Genomic DNA, 20595 nt, shown 5'->3' on the forward strand with positions numbered 1-20595 from the left:
TTTTTTTTTTTTTTTAATACAGCAATAAAAGTGGTATCTGTCATATCCTAAATTTACAATGGGGAAAATTACAATTTATTTTCTGGAAAAAATATTTGCATTTGAATGTTTTGCAGTATTAGTCTTCTCATGAATGCAGAAAGCCGTACGTTATCTCTTAGCAATGTGCATTTCACCTTTTATTGTTCCTCTCCCTGTACTTAAGCAAACTCTGGAAAAGAAGCATCTATTTTTTGTTAACAGAGGAAAAGGAGATTTAAAACATGTAAAAACTGCTAGATGTGGAGGCTGGTGGTGTTGAACTCTCTTGAATCAGAGGCTGTGGTCCTCGGAGTGTGTACAGTTCACCTCCCTGCTGCTGATGAATRTTTGTCTTTGTGGTTGTGGTTTTCACCACCATAAACAGGGAGAATGAGCGTGTGGATGTGTTAGGCTGTGGTGTCGTTTCTCCTCAGACCTCTACAGAACTAGATGATAGTTGAGAAGTTTACTTTCTGGAAGGATTGTTGCAATACTACCTTTGCATGTGTGTTAAAATAATTTACTCAAATTACGTGCAAACACCAGGCAGTCTTAATTGCAGAGGCTTTGAAGGAAGTCAGATTATCCATTTAGAAACTGTGCAGCTGGAATCAGAATTTGAGGTCATAAGGCTGTTTTTGGCAGCAGTTTCTTTTCCAAGGATGGAAGGATATTTTGGCTTGCTGTTACTGAACTGACTTTATTAGGTCAAGGCTGTATCTCAGCACTGAATGGAGAGAGGAGGCAGGAATATGTTTTGTTGTGAATGGCCAATGTTCTTCATCTGGTGGTGGTTCCCTTCATGACTCACCAATATGGAAAAGTATAAAACACTTTTTTTTTGAGGAAAAGGCTATAGAATACCCCTTGCGGGTGGCAGTTTACTGTCAGAAACGCAGAAAGGTGCAGAACAGTTGGAAAAAACTTCCAGGTGTCTTCAGACTGTTGTTATAAAATGCTTTGTGATATTACCCCTGAAGTTTTCTTCTGGCAGACAGACATCTCTGAGATAGAAGGAAAAAAAAATCAAGAAAAGGATAATGTGGCCAAAGTATGAACTTAAGTCCTGTTAAATACGAGAGGAAAGAGGGTTGTGTCTCTCTCCTTTGGTACTTTGTGTTTGTGTGCGCTTTTTTTTTTTTTTTTTTTTTCTCCTCCTCGCCAGTCGCTTTCTTTCTTGTGTGTGAAATCTGGCAGAATATTTCAATGATCTTTATTGGAATTGCATGTTCCCAAAATGCTTAAACCTTTTGCCAAGTGTTTTTTGAAGTGCATTAGAATGTTGGTTTTATTCCTGTTGATTGATCAGTTATTTGGCTTTTTATTTTTGACATCGGAAGAAACTCATGAGTCATATTGAACAATCAATCTATTTGATGCAGGAAGCAGTATGAAACTGAGACTCTTCTTGCTAATTTATAAGCATATGTTCGGATCTCTCATTTTTTGCACTCTAAAAATATACAATATCAGATGGATACTTTTCAAGCCAAGATGTGCTAAAGACTCTTCTATAAATAAATGTGTACATTCCATTGTATGTCACATACTTCTCGTGCAGCAGGAACATGGTGAATTGATGCAAAGTACAAGAGCTTGCTTGCAAACTGGGCAAGTTTACCTAGYGATAGGTACTACGGTAGGGAAGTAAGATGACTAGTATATTTTACAGGATATATTTTATATTCTGTAAAAGGATTTATCTGACTGCCTCTGAGCTAAAGTCTTGAATTCAATTTTCAGGAAGGACAAAAAGCCATTTTCTAGAATGTTTATTATGCTTTATTTATTTGTATATATTAAATATGCACATTAAAGTATGCATATGTGTAGTAATAACACAGGGCAGGGGTTATCCATTAAAACTCAGCTATAATTTTAGCAGCTGAATGTGTGGTGGAAAAATGGACCCGTAATTATGTTGTCCCACATAATTATGATTTATTGCATCTGGGTGGATTGTGACTGTCAGGATGGGCTTGAACTCTCCTACCTATGGCTGGTAGAGGAAGCGAGATGCATCTCCTCCTGCCGAGGTACAGGTTTTTATTAGTGCCATAAACGCAAGGAGTGTTAGCAGAGGTGCAATGTGTGTTTGTGTTGAGGATTGTTTTGTTTTGTTTTGTTTTAAGTGCATGAAAGTGATGAATGTTTTTAATGATGGAGAAGTGAAAGTACAAAATGCCTAAAAGGTGATTACGTGCCTCTAATTTTGAGGGAAGAGCGATCAAAAGGCCTTTGGGGCTGAACTTGAAAGCGCAGACTGAATTTGCCTTGACGCTGTCTCCTTGTAAATCACATTTGGTAGTCATTTTTTGTTGCCTTCAGCCACTTAAAATAATCATGATTATTCTCGCTGTACAGTGTAATACATTCAGGTTTTAAGCATTAGGGAAGTGCTCGGCCTCATAGTAAACCTTTCCTGTTCACCTTTGCTCTTCATCCTGCCTTCCTTACCCAGACCCACACAGTGTTATCTCCTGCCTGCCTCAGTTGTTCAGTACTGAAACCAGCCTGCAGAACTGGAGCTTGCCCTTAACTGCCTGTAAAAGGATCATGAATATGGAATGCTAGTATCTTATGCTTTTAAAGGCAATCTTGATCAACTTGTAGATAACAGGACTCTAGGAAATAGCTAACAGATGCAGAACAAAGATTTGGCACCTGACTTCAAGCGCATGTAGCACTTCCTTGTCCCAAACACATCTTTGACTCCTTAGAAAACTTGGAGGGTTTTTGTTTGTTTGTTTGTTTGTTTGTTTTTCACTGAACCTTTCTGCTTCATGCAAGTCTCTGCTCTAGGTAGTATCTTTTTGCATTCAGGTATAGGCAAGTTCAAAACTGTCTAAATCTGTAGCTCTGCAAAGTGAAGACTGACATCTGCAGCAGGAAGTATATAGAAAAGTGCATCACAGTGGTGTAATCTTTGAAGAGTCTATTTTAAGTTTTTTGGTATTGCCCCTGCTACTGTCACTAATGAAGAAGCACTTTTCCTCTTTCGTGACATCAGACCTGAAATTCTGGTATATCAGCTGTTGTGAATATAGAAGCCAATATTGAATTTAGTCAAGAAGTAGTGATTTTTACTAGGGTTGTCATGAACATGTTTTGACAGAATTTAGCTGACTATAACGATTCTATCCTAATTGTAATACTTTTTTTTTTTTTTTTTTTTTTTACGCTTTGAGGTACAGCTTTTTCTGGATGTCAGTTATAGCACGTTTACTCTTAGGGGGAGTAACTTTAGATTTACCGTGTGCCTGATATCTTGTTATCTTGGTGTATATAAAATCTTTACCTCCTAGTAGGCATCACAACCAATGCACTCTGTTTCTTTTCCTCCTTCAGGCAATTTAATTCAGCTTTTGTTTTAGAGAAAATGGGAACTTTGATATCATTGACAATGTGAGAGTAATAAGGGGTGAGGCTTGGTGCAGCCTGCGCATTCTTGTGCAGCCTACATTTGTGCTCTGCACTGTATGAGAATTTCTTTCCACTGCTATGTGATATCTTACACAGGGGAAGAAAGTGCCTGACAGGTGGATGTTGTGGAGTCTGCAGAATTGAGCTTTGCTGCGTAGGTGTTTTAATCATTAGTATGATTCACCTTGTGCTTTCTCTGTAGCCTGTTCCTGCTCTGTAGGCTTGAAATGACACTACTACAGATTTTCTTAATTCAAACATGAGCTTGGTGGTTTAACAAGATGCTCTAGAATCTTCTGTCCAAAGGTTTATTTTTTWAAAAAAAAATTTAAGTCAGCCTGTGATATATGAATTTTTTATATGGAATGTGTGCGCATGACTATTCTCAGAAGTGACTGGTTTGGGTTTTCAGGGCTTTTTTCCCCCCATTTCAATTGTTTGCAAGTGAAGGAGAGGAATTGAGCTTCAACTGCTAAGCAAATAAATTAACACAAATACTGCTATTTTTCCCTTTTCTTGATCAGTTTTGTTGAAGATAATCATTTAAACAGTATTTTTTTTTCTCTGATGTTCTCCATTTTCTGGACAATAGTTTTGATGTTTTGCTGTCCCCATACAAACTGAGAATACTGTAAAATGTTCAGTGTAAATACAGGCATTGGTTAGTGCCTAAATCTGCTTGAGATGGTAGACTGTACTCTGCAGAGGAGAAAGTTAATCCTGACGAGGATACAAGTATGAGACGACTTATGGAAGCTRTAGCTGTGGCAGCCTTGTGTGTTCAGAGGCCCCAGTGTTTCAACCAGAATTTGAGTTGCATCTATGTCGGGTGTCTGGCAAGACACGGTTAATAACTTATAGTTGCATGGTACACGCCGGACTGAAAAGGGCTAAAATACCTGGGCAAAGTTCCAGCTATCGGTATCTCACAGCTCAGAGCTCCGTTGTGAAGTCTGGCTGTTTGGGTTTGCTCTGTTCTCGCTGCCTTCAGCGGGAATGCCCAGGAGCTGATTTGGGAGACAGTGTTAGGCCAAGTGGTTCTCTGGTAAGATCTAGCCTTGTTCTGCCCCTGCTTCCAAACAGGTCTCTACTCTTTAAAGCACTAGTTTACTAGCAGTGCCTGTGACTTTGCTTTAGCCTGGTCAAGGTGAAATTGGGTGTCTGCTTCTGAGGCTGAACAGTTTGGTACTGCAGGATTTCATCTACAGGCTCAGGAAATGAGTCTTGTTACTGGAAGCACAGAGGGAAAAATGCTAGTCCTGGGTGTTGTTTTCGGTCGTCTTTCTCTGACTGTGTCTGACTGTGGGTTTTTTTTTTCTTCTTTTGTGGTGGTTGGTTGGTCACTTTTTTTTGTTTAGTGTTTTTTTTTTCTCCTCTCTATATCTTTGAGTGAACACCCTTCTTGGAATTGGGAAGCTGTTAACCTTATCCCCTCAGTTTGTGCAGTCTATACTGTAGAAGGGAATATTTCTAAATTTCCCATCAGCTAAAAACGGAAAGGCAGAGATACGCTGTAAGTCATAGTGGAAGAAAATAGTATATACTTTATATGTTTAATATTTATAGTTGTATATGTGTGTGTGTGTATATATAAAAAACTTCATATATATTCTTTATTATATGTACTCAATGATGCAGATATATATGTGTACACATATTTGAACTGCATGACTTTATCCTTACATTCTGTTTTCCTCTGCAGTTAAGGCATGTCTCAAGCCTGACCTGTTAAAAACAACTTGGCATCAGTATGGGCTCATGACAGCTGATGATGAAATAGTGGCCTGTTTTGTGAACATCATTAAAGACTTTTTTGTTTTGTTGTGTTTGTTTTCTTGTCAGAAAGAGGAGTCCGATGATGTTCCCCCCCACCCCCCTTTCCTTTCATGTTTGTGTTTCATACTTGGCAAAGCAAATTTTTAAAACTTTGTATAAAAGTCCATTCAACTCCCCTGGCTTACTGCTCAAGTCCTTTTATACTTCAGTGCTTAAGGGTAGGTATAAAGCTCACCCCTTAGTTTGAGCCAGTGCTGTGCATGAGTTTCTGTGACRTTTTTGGAATGTAGGGCCCAATCTCTTGGAAATACTGCAACCTTTTGTGTGTCTGACCATCAAGATTCAGAAGAGGAGGGAAATGGAATAGAAACTTGTTACTTGCTCACCTGGACTACCATGTTACTTGTGACTCGAATGACATTTTCTTTCCAAGACATTCAGGAGTGTTTACAGTAATCTCAGGTGCCTGTAACTTAAGAGAAAAAAAAAAAAAGAAAAGCAATAATATCTATACAAGTTTTGCCATCCCAAACTATTTGACTTGTTTTATGTAGTTCTGCAGACTTGTGATAAGGTTTAAACAAGCAGCAAGGTATTGCTGTATATCTTTGAAAATGGAACTTCATCCAAATTTCTTATAAGTCAGCTATGGAAAAGTAGATTGAACTTGCACTTCATCTTCCCTACATAAATGAAATAACTTCTGCTCTAAAGATTTATTACAGACTTTCTTTACTGGCCTTGCAGCTGGAACTCTGATAATGAAAGGTTAGATTCTGGGGGTGTTCTCATTCCAGTGTAAGACTTTGCTTCAAATAAAATTAATATTTTTAATTTTATCTAGAATAGATTACAACTTTAGAGGGTGTGTGTAGCTTAGTACTGATGAGTGTCAAATCTTAATCAGGTTGATACCCTGCACTGCAAACTAAACTACGTCACGAATGCATCCGAAAAGCTGTGGTAAGAGGTGGCAACGTCARCTGGCTTTGCGATCAAAGCTGCATTTTTGAGATGCGGTTGTGATGAAGCTCAACGATACAAACTGAASCAATCTAATAATGTGCTGGGGTGAAAAGGCAGGTGGTTGTGCCTTTTCCATAGGGCCTGGCATGGCCCTCTGGGAAGAGATGCAGCTCCCTGCTCAGGCTGCCCTCCACCTCCCTGGGTGTCTGAGCTGTATAGGCTGCAGGGTGCGTGGGACCAGAGTCAGTATGGAGAAAAAGAGCAGGAATATTTATGGGCATTAGGAAAGTGGGTGGCTTTTTCTGCTAATTTTAAGCTATCAGTAGTTTCTAAACAAAATAGTTGAAACTGATGTTGAGTCTTACAGTTATAAATGTATTTAGTGCACTGTGATTTGAAAAGSAGTTGAGTCTTTCTAGGTGATCAGTATGGGTTTTGTACCTGGGAGGACTGAGATATTAAAAATTCAGTTGTAGTAACTATACTGCATAATGCATGGGTTAAACACTAGTTTTGCCAGTTTGTAAGAGTTACTGGTTGTGTATGTTCCCTCTAGCCTGTCTCGAATCAGTCTTATTCTCACCTTTGGTCTACTTGACTGTACTACACAGCAGTTCAGAATAGGAAATTCATCTTCGTTCCATTCACTTGTCCATAATGAGACCACAATTTGCCTAGCAAACAAAGCCAATGAAAATGTCCCCAAGTTTTAAATAGTTCACCATGAGTTTGTTGGTGGAAGTCCACAGGTATATCAAGATTCAGCGAAGAAAAAGGCAGGCAGCTTTCCTAGTTCTTAAAAGATTCACATCTCAACACGAGGAAAGTGGTGAACTAAGATGATCAAGACCAGGGTTGACCTAATTTTTAACTAGTGTCCGTACTAAAAATACTAATTAGCAAAATTCCCTGATAATTACAAAATTACAAGATAATTACAAAAATGCCTATTTTAAAAAAAGACTTATGTTTTTACCCAACAATTGCTGTTTAATCCTAGAAGCTATTTTTAAGTTGGGATTTGTAGCAGAGATTTTATTATTATAGTAATTACACTGGAATCCTTAATTGACTGCTCACGAAACTGACATCCATTGGTTAACAGAAGCTCTCTCCATGGTTTTATTCCATGTTTGGAAGGCAGAGGGATAGTTTGAGGTCCTGCTCTACTAATTTCCACTTCAGTATCAAGGGAATGAATTTGTCTACCTCTTGGATTGATTCAGAGCATTTGAGACCTCAGCTGCCTGAGCAGGGAAAGTCTCCAGGCCTGTGGTTTGGGTGAGTCCTTAGACAGCTTAAATTGATGTTTACCCTGTCTCCATTTGTAAGGAGCCCTAATTAAAGGCCACTTGCAGTGGCTTAATGGCTTCAAATGCCTTGTAGGCCATAGTAAAGAACTGGGTGTGATCTACTACTGTCTTCCTCAAGGCCCTTCATAGGGGAAGGAAACACAGTGGTGCTTGGGTGACCTTTTGTCCGTGTGGTGTTTGATTACATGTAATTGTTTTGGCCAAATGTAAGTATTAGCCAAAGTACTATGTCACATGCATGTACTTGGCATTAGAAGTGGCTTGTGTAGTTGKTGCTGCTGGACAGCTTGTCCATTCCAAAGGCGGTAGGCTGGAATTCAGGTTGGACTTTGCTGTTCAGGGTGTGGGGATCAGTGTGGCTCAGGATTGACCCATTGCTGGTATTCCTTTTGAAGGTTTCTCTGCTCTGTGAGGCAGGACCAGATTGGTTAAACCACACCGGTTAGGGTAGGCCAGAGCTCTTCACCAGCACTTGGTGGGAGTCAGACGCTCTAACAAATTTTTCAACCTGTCCTAGCAGTTAGCCTGTTGTAAAGTGTGATTAGGTCTACGTGTGAGGTAGTAGAAGGGAAGCTGCGCAGGGTGTTTCTATACTAGACTCTTCTGTAATAAGCTGCATGGCCTGCTCTGAATGGTGAATGTGGATTTTTGCTTTCAGTCATGCTAGAAGATGCTACAGCAACTTGCTGTAATAGTTGGCAATAAGAAAAAATGCAAAGGAGATTCAGATAGGGTATATGTCTATCAACAGTTTAAAATGTTCCAGATTGGCCACTGCATTCTGGCTGTGTGTTCATTTCCTTGCACCACACTTGGCATTTGCCTCTTCCAGGATGACCCCCTTCCCATTGCAGTGGTAGAAAACCCATACCCCAAGGAGTGTCACAGAAACATGTTTCTAATAACTAGCTTTAGCTAGTTATTTATATTTAGTTATTTAGTTATATTTAGTTTAGAGGCCAGAAAGAACGTGAGAAGTAGGGGGAGGCATAAGACAAAAGAGGATATCTTAAGCATTTAGAATGTAATTGTCTAACACATCGCTCTGCATTTCCCTCCCAGCCAGGGGCTATAAATTGCCTGCTCAGTTGGTTGCAGAACTAAGGCCTGGTGTGGGGGAGAGAAGCCTGGGGGGAAGCCTTGGTTATTCTGCTTGTGCCGCCTTCAGCATCTTCAGGTTGAATACTTGGTGCATAAACTTCTGGAGTGGGCTGACCATCTCTATCCAAAAGAGGTCATCTATCCTGACCATTCATGTTAGAGATCTTCATACGAGATGTAGCCTGTAGTTTAGTGGGTCAAGGAAGGAGGGAGCCGGGAGAGAGATTTGCACRCAGTAGGTCAGTAAGGCCCTTCAGGAGTCCTGCTACATGCTCTGTGGTGGATTAGTCTGAATATCAGCCTTGCTGGGCAGCTGGGTCTCGCTGCAGAGATGACAAGTGCCACCTGCCACTGTCCTTGCATCAGCAAACCCTGGTGCTGCCGACAGGATGTAACGAGATGTAGGAACCATCTGTGAGGGGGGAAAAAAGGGAATGTGACGTTAACAGCCAAAAAAGCTTCATCTTGTAGCCTCCAGCCTGGTTGCTCTGGCATATCTTTATCAACTCGTGGATGTCATAATGAACTTTGCACCTTAAGGGTTTTTTATTTTATTTTCCCTGCTCCTTTTATTTAATCTTAATTAGMGGGTAATGTGTTTGTGTTTAAGATGAGCTGCGGTTACCTTGTTTTGTTTTGTTTTGTTTTGCACTGTTCTAGGCTTTTCCCAAAGGGACCACAAGGTAAAGCACGTATAAAAGACAGGACTGTGAGTTTAGGTACTTGAGCTTCTGTGTCCTTAAATTTACTTCAGCTCTGACTCTGTTTTAGTTTAACTGTTGAATTCAGTACTAATTGATAACCACCTATTGATACTTCTCTCTGGTCCTATTGTTTAGAACGTGGTAATGTGAGCTGAGAGATGACAGCCAGGTCGGGGAGGGATGTGACAGGATTCTGCTCTATCATTCTAGTTTGAAGCTGAATATCCATGAATATGGACAGTATCTCTACATGGCTGCCAGGAGCAAGAGAATCAGTTTCAGTGTCCTGTGCAGCTTTTGTGTTTCAAGTGCAGAAATGTTTGAGAGATGTGTGGATTTGAGTCCTGTGGTGTGTTTTGTATTTAAAATTCCCTTATTTCCCCGTGCATGGGTGGCTTCCCCCCTACCTTCCACTTGTTGCTTCTCCCAGTGAGAGGGTACAGACTTCCCTAAGACAGGTTCTGAGGATTGCAAGACGTTGTGCTCTGCTCTATGTACTGCTTGTTACTCCTGACTTTGGTTTGGCTATTTCTGTAGGCAGGTGTGCTTCAAATAATTGCCTCCTTTAAGAGCTCCGAAAAAAATTGGAGAAATTCTTTGAAGAAATATGCAATCAAATTGCCAAATACTCAAAATTGTTCTTTTGTTGTCATCAAAGCAGCAAAGAGTATCCCAACATTTTTTGAATTRATTTTCTAAAATAGTAACAATCTGTGGCTTTGGTCTGTTAGACTATTGATGACAAGATAACATCATTTCATGTCCTTTTTTTAATGCTATGTACCATATTGTTTTTCTCAGACTGTAGTCTGCAAGGTGTCTTCTAACATAGACATTTTGTCAAAATAACCTTTGTGCTTTGCCACTGCCTGTCCACTTGGAGAAACTGTAACTCCAGATCTAACCATCTAATTGCCACAAACTCACCAAATATCCTCAAAATGAGAAAGGAGCAACGTTTGTTTCGATTATCACTCTGCTCCTGGCTTCTGCTTGCAGACCAGAGTGTAATTGGGGAAGCCAGAATTACAGTGCACTCTGTGTTTTGGTTACCAAACTATGCAAAATGATGTGCATGCACTTTAAGTGGTGTGCTGTAAATGCCACTTGGACACGTACCAAACTCTCTTGAAGATTTACGCTGTTGTTCTCGTATCATCTTTTGACAGAGGTCATGTTTGCCCTTAAACCAGAGCTCAAGAAAAGCCCTTGTTCCTTTATGCTTAGCTGTTCCTCTGGACCCTGGTGATGGCTGCTCTGCTCCTTTCCCTGCTTTCCCTCCTGTCTGGAGTTGACACTGAGGCTGCCTCTCTGATCCCCCGCAGTGTGTGGGGAATAAAAAATGATGCAAGTGACAGACTTGATCTCTTAAAAGTAATAGAGGATCAGACTAGAGAATAGGAGAAGGATTGCGTTGATCTGTAATTTTACTTAGTTTTTTAAGCTCATGATATTTTACTACATTTTGGGTCATCAGAAAAAGAGCTGCTAGTTCAGTGGGCTTGTCAGGTAGACTGGCAAATTAGGCTGATTTCTGGAGGATGAAAGCGGCGGCTGGTTGTTTAAAAGTCTGGCAGAAGAACTTGAAAGGCAAGGATTGGGAGTGGAATTTTTAGGCTTGCAAGCAGATAGTGTATTTTTGAGATGAGTACCAGTGTAGGCACAAGGAAGGAGTGAGATTTGAGGTACCGTCATTCTGAAAGTAGTYGATCAAATTAGCGTTATAGCAAAACCATTTCCACAGTTTTATTTCAAGCAGCTCTTTATGTGGAACCCTTTAGCTCTTTAGAAAACAAACTGAAGAAGAAAGCCTTTCTAGGTATTGAGCTTGCTAGTAAGTTGGGAGTAATTAATGTAAAAGAGGAAGGCAGTTTCAGTGAGGAAAAAACTCTTGACTCCATGGATATACCCTTTAGAAAAGGAAGAATAGTAGAATATAAAACATATATTTAAATATAAATGTTATTACGCATGTACAAATGATCCCAGAGAGACAGTTTGGGAGAGCCAGAAGATGATGCTAACTCTGTTTTCAGTAGTTTGGATGGGAACTTTGTAAAATAACTTGAGGCAACTTTCAGTATGAGTTAGAGAACAAGTGTTACTGAAGATATAAGTGTGCRTGTGTGTAAGGTGGAAACCAATGAGTGTGAACTAGTATTTTTCACATGGAAAGTTTACCTTAAAAAAACGGAGGCACAAGGTGAGACTCACCTAGAATACACAGTGAATACAAAGAATAAGGGATTGTCCTGTCAGTGTTTAGGCAGGGTGAAGATCATGATAGACATTTCCACCGTCTCTGGATAAAGTGGAGTGTCCATTTGTCATAAGATATGAAAACCTATTTTTTATTTTTGCCTTATTTAAAAGCACCAACAACAACAACAAAAAAAAACAGCTGTGTTGCATGTACACACTGTTAACAGAGGGTTGAGCTGGCACTGAGGGACAGGGCTACGACATTAAATGTGGCTGCTGCCGGAGGGGATCCCCCTCTCCCCAACTAAGGCACTTTAGGGAAGTAATTTGGGAGAAGATTGGTTGCTTCCAGAGGATCATAGGAGAGAGTCTGTTTCCTGTGGCCTCGGTCACCTAAACAGTTRTCATAGGGTCGACCTGGCACAAGGCAGGGGCTGTGTGAAGGTGAGAGCAGGAGGCATCAGGCTGCCCCTCGCAGTGGTGGTGAAGAGGGTTTCCTTCTAACAGCACAACTAGAGACTGAGCTTTGCTCAAAATGCGCTAAGGAATTTAGAGCAATAGCCTGAAGCAACCTCACAGCTTTTGGAGAACGTAAAGAAGGCAGATGACATTGCAAAGGAGAGGAGGGAAAAGATGCATCTACCTTTTCAAGGCTATAGGAAAGTGGAAACTAAAGAACCACAAACTAACTGCCTTAATTGCAGTTCCTGGAAAAATACAAATAATTGAATTACTTTGCCTCAGTGCTYGTCTGAAAGATATTAATCTCTCTCCACAAAACTAATAATAATCTGAGTTTTTCATGAATAAACTTTGTTAATCCAGTCTGACTTCTTTTGCAAGCAAGGAACCTAATGGTRGTTGCATCTAGACTTTAAAAATGGCTTTTGACATGCTGGCAAAAACGTGTTACAGAGACTGTTAAATAAGTACATTTGGTTGGAAGGATGTACCTGGAAATGGGTTATTGGTCAAAGTGGAATGATGTGCTGAGCTTCTGCCAAGGTCTGTCTTAAATGTTTGCTGGTGTTTTCAGTAGTAATTTGGATTACAGCATCTGCTTCTCAAATCTGAAGAGAACACCAAGAGCAGCCAGCACGTTTAGGATTGAGAATTCAAATCCTCTTGACACACGGAGGAAACCGGTGTGTTATAAAATGAATGGCTGCAGTTTCAGTTAAATGGAGGGTTGCATTTGAGTGGGAGTAATGAGCTGCGCAAATGCACCCAAGAATGGCTGCAGAATAGAAATGGGAAGCTCTGGTAGGTTAATTGGCTGTCCATGTTTGACAATATATTTGTGCTAAAGATTAAGTGCTTCCAGAGTTCCTGGTCTCACCTGATAGGGGGCTATGTAATCAGAAGGGCAGAGGTGCTGAGCTCCCAGCGGAGATCTGTGCCTTGGGGCCGAGCTGCTGTTGGTGAAGGAGAGGGTTGTGTTGTGTGTTGCTGGGTTGGTTACAGGAGCATCTGCTGCTGTGAGGAGCTGAAGCAGATGTGAGTCTGCTCTCATTCCTTCCCATTTCGGTGCAGGAGCTCATAGCCTGTTGCTTCCAGAACTTCTGGGTCTGCTAACAGTTATTTCCTCTTCAACTACTAGTGTTGTTCTGTTTGCGAATAATAAAGTCTGGCAGAGTCATGTTTTGTGCTGTGATTGCTTTTCAAGAGTCTTGTTCACATGTCCTTGCTTCTTACTGTACCTGTTGTGATATTAGGGCAGGCTTTTTGTTCTCTTAGCAGTACCAGTCTCTTAATCGGGGAAGAACCAAAGAAATCAAAATCTTACTTCAGTGTCTGGCCTCATTTTCTTCCCTGAAACAATGTGTGTTTGCAGAACAGCTAACCAAACAACAAGAAGAGCAAAACCATAGGAGTTGATATATGTCCTGGAGGTTCTTCATGTGACTGCAAGAACAGCAAGCCCTTGCCGTTGTAGGCAAGACTCTTTGACCAACACCATGCATCTAACGTAACATTGATCCGACTGTATGGGGTGGAAATAAGGCTTAATCCCTGCTTCTGCAGCAGCCAGTAGGTGTTGGGACACAAATAGAGGTGTCCAGCAGCAGTGGATCGACAAGTAGAAAATAAACTTCCGTAGTCACTGCAGCCAAAAAATCATTTTGGGTGTTGTCTCTCTTAGATGACATGTGTATCTACATTTACCAGATGCTAGAGGATCAAAATGGATCTAGTGGAGTTTCCTGCCGACTCTGCTAAGCCTCCCCCCATTTACCTCTGCTTTGCAAAGGATTCTGTTTTCCTTGGAAGAGATCTTACGGTCTGAGGCTGCACTTGGCAGTATAGAATGAAGTTTGTTTTATTTTTCTTTCCTCTCTATCTGCCATTAGTTGGAAGGTGTCAGTTGTTTTTATGAATAATACTCAATGGGAATAATTTGGGAATCAAGCAGACAAAAGTAAAGGAAGACTCATACATAGCTGAGGACTGATCTGTTTTACTCCAGTTTTAAAACTGGCTATTCTGCTCTTATTGCTGCAGCTCATTTCAAGTAATCTGATTTCAGCATCTGCTACTAGGAGATAATATCTAAAGGTAGAAACTTAGTTAAACTTTGCTACTAGGAGGAAAAAATATGTTGTACCATCAGCAAGTCATTTACATGGACTTACACATCTTATGCATTTTGTTGTTAAATCTTTCTCTACTGATGCTGGTCAGTGTCCTTGTCAGCATCACAGGAAGAACTGAATGGTTCGATTGAATAGTGGCAGCATAAAATTGCTAGAATATGAAACAATTTTCAATGTTYCTTAAGCTTCTAAGCTTGGGAAACAATTGCAAATTTCCTAAAGTTAATTATTCTCACTTTCACAGTTTATAGTTAATGCTAACCTTTATTTGATGAGTTCGCAGAAAGAAGAAAATGGAAAGCATTTTACTATACAAGAATGTCTTAGATATAGCTCTTCTGTGGGTGTTTTTTTTTTTTTAAAAGAACAGTGATTTGTTTGCAGTAGGAGATCAGGGCAGCCCCCTTCCTGTTTTCCGGGTGTCACTGTTAGTAYGTGGCCATAGAAAGTCCAGAAGGAACCTGAGGTCAGCCTGCCTGTAGCTGCTGTTCCCAGCTCTGTCCCACAGCTCCTGAGTGGCCCCCGCACAAGCTGGAGTGCCCAGAGCSGGAGCTGCGGCGGCAGCGGGTGCCCTTGGCCAGGGGGAAAGCGCCACCTGCCGGAGACCCACCCRTGGGTGCCACCCGGGGGGACAGGAGGGGAGGACTGCGCGGTTGGTTTGTCCCCTGGCTGGGCTCTGCCCTGGGAACAAATGCAATTTCAAAGGCATAAATCTGCTTAAACGCTGAAAAGTACAAACTCTGAAAAAAATACCCATTCAGATTTTTACCCTGACTTGGTTTTGTTTGTTTTTTTAAATAGGAACATCATCTCCAGCGGGCTATCTCAGCACAACAAGTATACGGAGAGAAGAGGGATAACATGGTTATACCAGTCCCAGAAGCAGAAAGTAATATTGCTTACTATGAATCTATATATCCTGGAGAGTTTAAAATGCCAAAGCAGCTGATTCACATACAGCGTAAGTCAAACAACTAACTCATTGAAGTCTACACCAATAACTTCTTTCTTTGCCAAAAGTTCAAGAGGTTCTTCTTACATGTCTTTTCAGCTTGCTCAAGCCTGCTTTCTGAGAATTAAATTTTGTACAATGTGTAGAACAGTGTATACTTCTGCTGAAAGGCTCTCTTTAATTTGTGAGCAGGAAGGAGATGGATATCCTTGAATAAAGTGGTATATTAATACTTGAGTTTTAGCAGTTAGAGGCCAATTTCTGTTCTCTGTCAAAACTCACTGGTTAGAGTTCACAGGGAAGCCTAGGTTCATTAAGAAAAGCAGACAGACATAAACATGCTTGAGGGGGAGAGTATGTAATAGGTGAGAGGCAGAGTACCTTTGCCCCAAAGTTTAACCAGGATAAAATGACAGTAGAATGGATTGGGAAGCCAAGTAGAAACTGCCATGGTGGCATTTGCCAACATGTTCTATGTATTTCTATGTAAACTGATCTMATTTCTGGTTAAGTCTGTCTAAATACTGGACTTCTAAATCAGACCARGTTTCAGTGGTGAATTAAGTATTGGAGCACACTACACTGTGCTAGTATCCGTCTCTGTTTCCCTAGCGAGTCTTCCATCCTGATACCAAGGTACCTTAATATTTGTTTCCTTACCTGGTGGTCTAGCAGCCAAAGTGATGTGATCTTCTAAAGTATTTATTTTACTTTGTCTTGAGGGTGTTCTTGTGTAAAAAYAACTCAAGCTAATATTTTATGATACTAAAACAATTTTCTTAAGGGGCWGGGGAGGAAGTGATGCTTTACACARGCTGTTTCCAAGTGCAYCCTCACAAAGAACCTTCCTCCCCTAGAAATTGAAACAATATACAAAAGGCATAAGAACTAGGGGAATTTTGTCTTGGGCTTTAAAACAACTCTATCTTCRTAGGATTTTGTGAAAGAATGAACAATAGTTTTGTTCTACAGAATCATTGCTTGTATTAAATATACCCTGGGTATATTCAGTGCTGGGCCAGTTTATTCTGACACATTTAGGTCACAAAAACTTGTTGGTGGGACTATTACAGTGACCTCTGCAAGTACTTCCTGTAGAAGTAGCTTTAAAGCACATATGGGCTGAAGTCACAGCTTCTGAGACTGAAAGTGTCCTGTTGAGGACCACAGAATGCTGTGAGGAGTGACAAACCCAACTTGTGCTGAGTGCAGTGAGGTTGAAAGTCACTGAATGGCTTGGGTACCAGTGAATTTCTATTCCTTAAGTCAAGTAGATATCTTTTTTTTTATGTCTTTTTAAAGAAACTAGATCTAGTCTCCAAGTAGAGTTACTGCAGTTTAGAAACAAATGGCTTTGTCATCTTCTGAAAACTGTAAKAGTCTGGCCAGTATTCCAGACGCTGCCATTGCAACAAAACATTGCCATAGTAATGCCACGGTAAAACTGTAACTTTCCCTCTTGCAGCTTTTAGTTTGGATGCTGAGCAACCCGATTATGACTTGGATTCAGAAGATGAAGTCTTTGTGAGCAAGTTGAAGAAAAGAATGGACATTTCTCCTTTGCAATTTGAGGAGATGATAGACCGACTAGAGAAGGGCAGTGGTCAACAGGTACAACATTATTTGAAATAAACTGCAAAACTTGTACTACGTGTTTCGCCATGTGAAAGTGACATGCTGGGTTTTACATTTAGCCAGTCAGCCTGCAAGAGGCCAAGCTGTTGCTGAAGGAAGATGATGAATTGATCAGAGAAGTGTATGAGTACTGGATTAAAAAGAGGAAAAACTGTCGAGGTCCTTCTCTTATCCCAGCAGTGAAACAAGAGAAGCGAGATGGTTCCAGCACAAATGATCCTTATGTTGCTTTTAGAAGACGAACAGAAAAGATGCAGACGCGAAAAGTAAGTAGCTTAATAACTTCCTCTTTCTCTTCTTTCTTCCTACTCCCAAATAGTAGCTTATATACTACAGAGCAGGACTGTTTCTTTATATATCAAGCCCATAAAACACCTTTTTAATAAGCRAATTTTCTTTTAATTCAGAGTAATGGTTCTAAAGATGTGTCTAAGCACATGCTTTGTGTATCTACAGAATCGAAAAAATGATGAAGCGTCTTACGAGAAGATGCTTAAGCTGCGTCGAGATCTGAGTCGTGCAGTAACCATCCTGGAGATGATAAAGAGAAGGGAAAAAAGCAAGAGGGAGTTGCTGCATTTAACACTGGAAATTATGGAAAAGAGGTAAAGTTTATTGAAATACTGTTGTAGAAAGGTTTGGAAAATACTTTGCTTTCTGATGACCCACCATGGAAGATTTTAAAATTAATGTTTTGGACTTTTTCTTGCTTAAGTTAGAGTATGTTTTCATATATAATAGCTGTAAGAGAGCAAAATAAAACATTTGGAAGTCGCTCATTGCAGGGAAATGCCCAGTCACTGTAATCTTTGTTAGATTTTATTAAATGCATATGTATAAATAAGTAAATTAAACTTGTTTAAATTTAACTTATTTATTTTAGACTTATTTAAACTTCAAAATTTGTTTCTAAATTCAAGTTCTCAGGACTTTAATGCACAAAACCCCAGCTGTTTAAGGCAGTTTCCAAGCTTTACTGTTCCTCCTTTCTTCATTGTCTCTGCTGTCTTTCAGCAGCATTTGATATGATATCCTCCTGAGCAAAACAAACAAAAAGCATTTCTAAACACGCTGCTCTGTCAGTCATCTCTGCAGACTAATGCTCCTTTCAACATCCTGTTGGACAGCTGCTCTGAGGACCAAATGTTGCAGTTCATCAACTGTCCCTTTCCTAGTCAACAGTAAATTATGTTTGTAATGTGGAATGGTTTTTAGCAGCTCATAGCTTGGATCTGAGTAGACATCGTTAGCTTAAGCATCCATACTTAAAAATAAATGCTTTGAGTCAGTATTTTAAAGACCTAAAGCTAACTTTTTTATTATCTAGCCTGGTTTCACAGGGAGACAAGCTGCATGCCAGTCTGCTCTCTTTCCACTAGATACAGGTTGTGTTTGAGGGTTTTTGATTAGTTTTTCTGAGCAGTGACCACTTTGAGTAGAACTAGAGTGGAACCTTAAAGCCCTTCCAGCAGCTTTCTCATCAAACTGCTGTTGTTCATAGGGAAGCCTCAAATGTCCTTTCAAAATGAAAACCGTAACATGAGCTCAGCCCTTCTTAGAGTTCAGAGAATTCACACAGGACTCATGGCTTTTGCTGCTCCTGTAACTATTTCATAATACAGAAGAAGAGGAGGCCGTGAATAAGGCACTCCAGCCTCACTGTTTAAAGCTTTTTAGGTCATATATTTGTTTATTTAAATAGGGTCCTCTCTGAGTGAGGAGGGGAAAAACCTACCCTGTTTTTCCTTCTAGTTTCTACACTCTTTTTCCCTTGCTTTATTATTCCACTGAAAATGTTTTTATAGGTAGCTACTCTTTTGTTTCTTGTCCAGCATTATTAGTTGCTGTGAAGTTTTAGTCTCCTTTTCTGGAGCAATAGTCTCTGTACTACCTGCTGTCATCCTAAGCTTCCTTTWATTTCAAGTTATGTTTAACTTGGTRTTGCACAGTTTTTACCAAGGATATCGTAAACATTCCAACAAGTAAGAGAAATTTCTCTGGTTTCAGGTATAATTTGGGTGACTACAGTGGGGAGATCATGTCTGAGGTCATGGCACAGCGGCAGTCAATTAAACCTACCTACGCTATTCCCATCATTCCTGTGACTAACAACAGTCCCTTTAAACATCAAGAAACTATGGAACTGAAAGAATTTAAAGTTAACAAAGTAAGTAACAGTATTTCTAAATATCAGTAACCAAGTTATAGCTTATGYTTTTAGGTATGCAAGAAGCAGAGGCTTTGGAATATGGCAGTATGGAAAACACTTTTTCTTTTGTTGGGATGAGGGAATAGACTCTGAAAATGGAACCAGACTAGCAAGGTTGCAGTTAGAGTGAAATACTTTGTTCTGTCGGCATTAACTTGCATACAGAATGAAGTAAAACATAGTTTTCAGTGCAAGTCTGGACCATGCAACCTGAAAAAGTTACCACTTCTGGAGGAGTAATAAGAGTACAATAGCCTGCACTCTGGTTGAAATACTTATGGAAATACTATTTTCTCACACCTTCTGGGAAGAGCTTACTATTATTTTCTGTGCTCCAAAACCTACAAACTGTTTAAAAAATAATTTACAGTTTATTTCASTTTAAAATTTAGCATCATAAGTATTTTACAAGATATAGAAAAAGACTGGTCACGTTCTGTAAGCTATAGACAGCAGTGCCCATGCAGTTGCAATAAATCCTTACAAAATGGGAATATTAACATCTTTAATATGGTCCATAAAGTTCACAAAACCTACTCAGAAATCACGTGYTATCTAGATGCTAGACAAAGCTAGGAGTCATCAGTTAAACCTTTTCTCCACCTTTTTTGTTCTAATTTTGTTACATAGTTCTAGTGGATTTTTGTTTTTTGTTGGTGGTGATGTTGTAAAGATCCGCTGATTTCCCCTGCTTGCCGTGTGGCTTAGTTAAATAGAGCTGGTTTTGTATTCAGTTGAAGTGTTTTGCTTAGATCCAATTCTCCGAAGTAGTATTTTATTAGTGCAGTCATTGGGCAGCAGGGTATTGATTCCTCCTTATCTGGTAAACACCTGAAACTTGGAGATTATGGATTGTATTACTTTGAAGGTGGTAGAAAGATGAGTTCACTCTTCGTTTACGTAAGAGTTTTAGAAAAGTTCTATAACTTGCTTGTGTGCATAATTTTAATGTTTTTTTTCTTCTTCTTGCAGCAAGATAAACCTGATGTTATTCGACCTAAAAGAAAGTATGAGAAGAAGCCAAAAGTCTTACCTTCATCTGCTGCTGCTGCTCCTCAACAGGCGAGTCCTGCTGCACTGCCAGTCTTTAATGCTAAAGATTTGAATCAGTATGACTTTCCTAGCTCAGATGAAGAACCTCTCTCCCAGGTAGGACCTCCAAAGCCTTTTTGCAGGTTTTGCTGTAAGAATGAGGGTGAAAACCATAAATTCACCCGCTTTCTCTCTTACCCTTTCAATTTTAAAGGTTTTRTCTGGTTCTTCTGAGGCTGAGGAAGAAAATGATCCTGATGGTCCTTTTGCCTTCCGTAGGAAAGCTGGCTGTCAATACTATGCTGTAAGTAAAATTTTCTTATTTATCTTAAGACAGAGCATTATTATAGGAAAAATAAAACATGTTTAACTGTTGAAAATTATTTTAAGCCTCACTTAGACCAACCTGGCACCTGGCCGTGGAGCAGCCCTAAAGAGGGAAGATTAGGAGACGTGCGTTATCGATACTGCTTAACCACCCTCTCTGTGCCCCAGAGGTGCATTGGGTTTGCACGAAGACGAGTAGGCCGTGGCGGAAGGTAAGCTCTGCGAGACTGTTTGCAAAAATGTTGTGCRAAAGGCACCTCTCAAAGAAGCAAAGTTTAAAATTTAAAATAGGAGGCATCATGGAAGTTGTCTTTTAAATACTTCTRTTTGATACCGTTTC

At 40.0% G+C, this 20595-nt stretch overlaps 1 protein-coding gene across 2 annotated transcripts in view; it reads left to right on the forward strand.

The window, feature by feature from the left end:
* EPC1 (enhancer of polycomb homolog 1) overlaps positions 1-20595 on the forward strand; it is a 60701-nt gene that overhangs the window by 25538 nt on the left and 14568 nt on the right. For both annotated transcript variants that reach the window (XM_026048760.1, XM_026048759.1), the window contains exons 3-10: positions 14902-15061; positions 16518-16663; positions 16747-16953; positions 17144-17292; positions 18695-18854; positions 19869-20045; positions 20143-20232; positions 20319-20467. In XM_026048760.1, coding sequence (XP_025904545.1) covers positions 14962-15061; positions 16518-16663; positions 16747-16953; positions 17144-17292; positions 18695-18854; positions 19869-20045; positions 20143-20232; positions 20319-20467 — 1178 coding nt within the window. In that variant the 5' untranslated portion in view covers positions 14902-14961. The remainder of the gene's footprint in view (positions 1-14901; positions 15062-16517; positions 16664-16746; positions 16954-17143; positions 17293-18694; positions 18855-19868; positions 20046-20142; positions 20233-20318; positions 20468-20595) is intronic.

This window comes from Nothoprocta perdicaria, unplaced genomic scaffold, assembly GCF_003342845.1.
Source record: "Nothoprocta perdicaria isolate Ctin4 unplaced genomic scaffold, notPer1 scaffold_57, whole genome shotgun sequence".
Taxonomy (NCBI): Eukaryota; Metazoa; Chordata; class Aves; order Tinamiformes; family Tinamidae; genus Nothoprocta; species Nothoprocta perdicaria.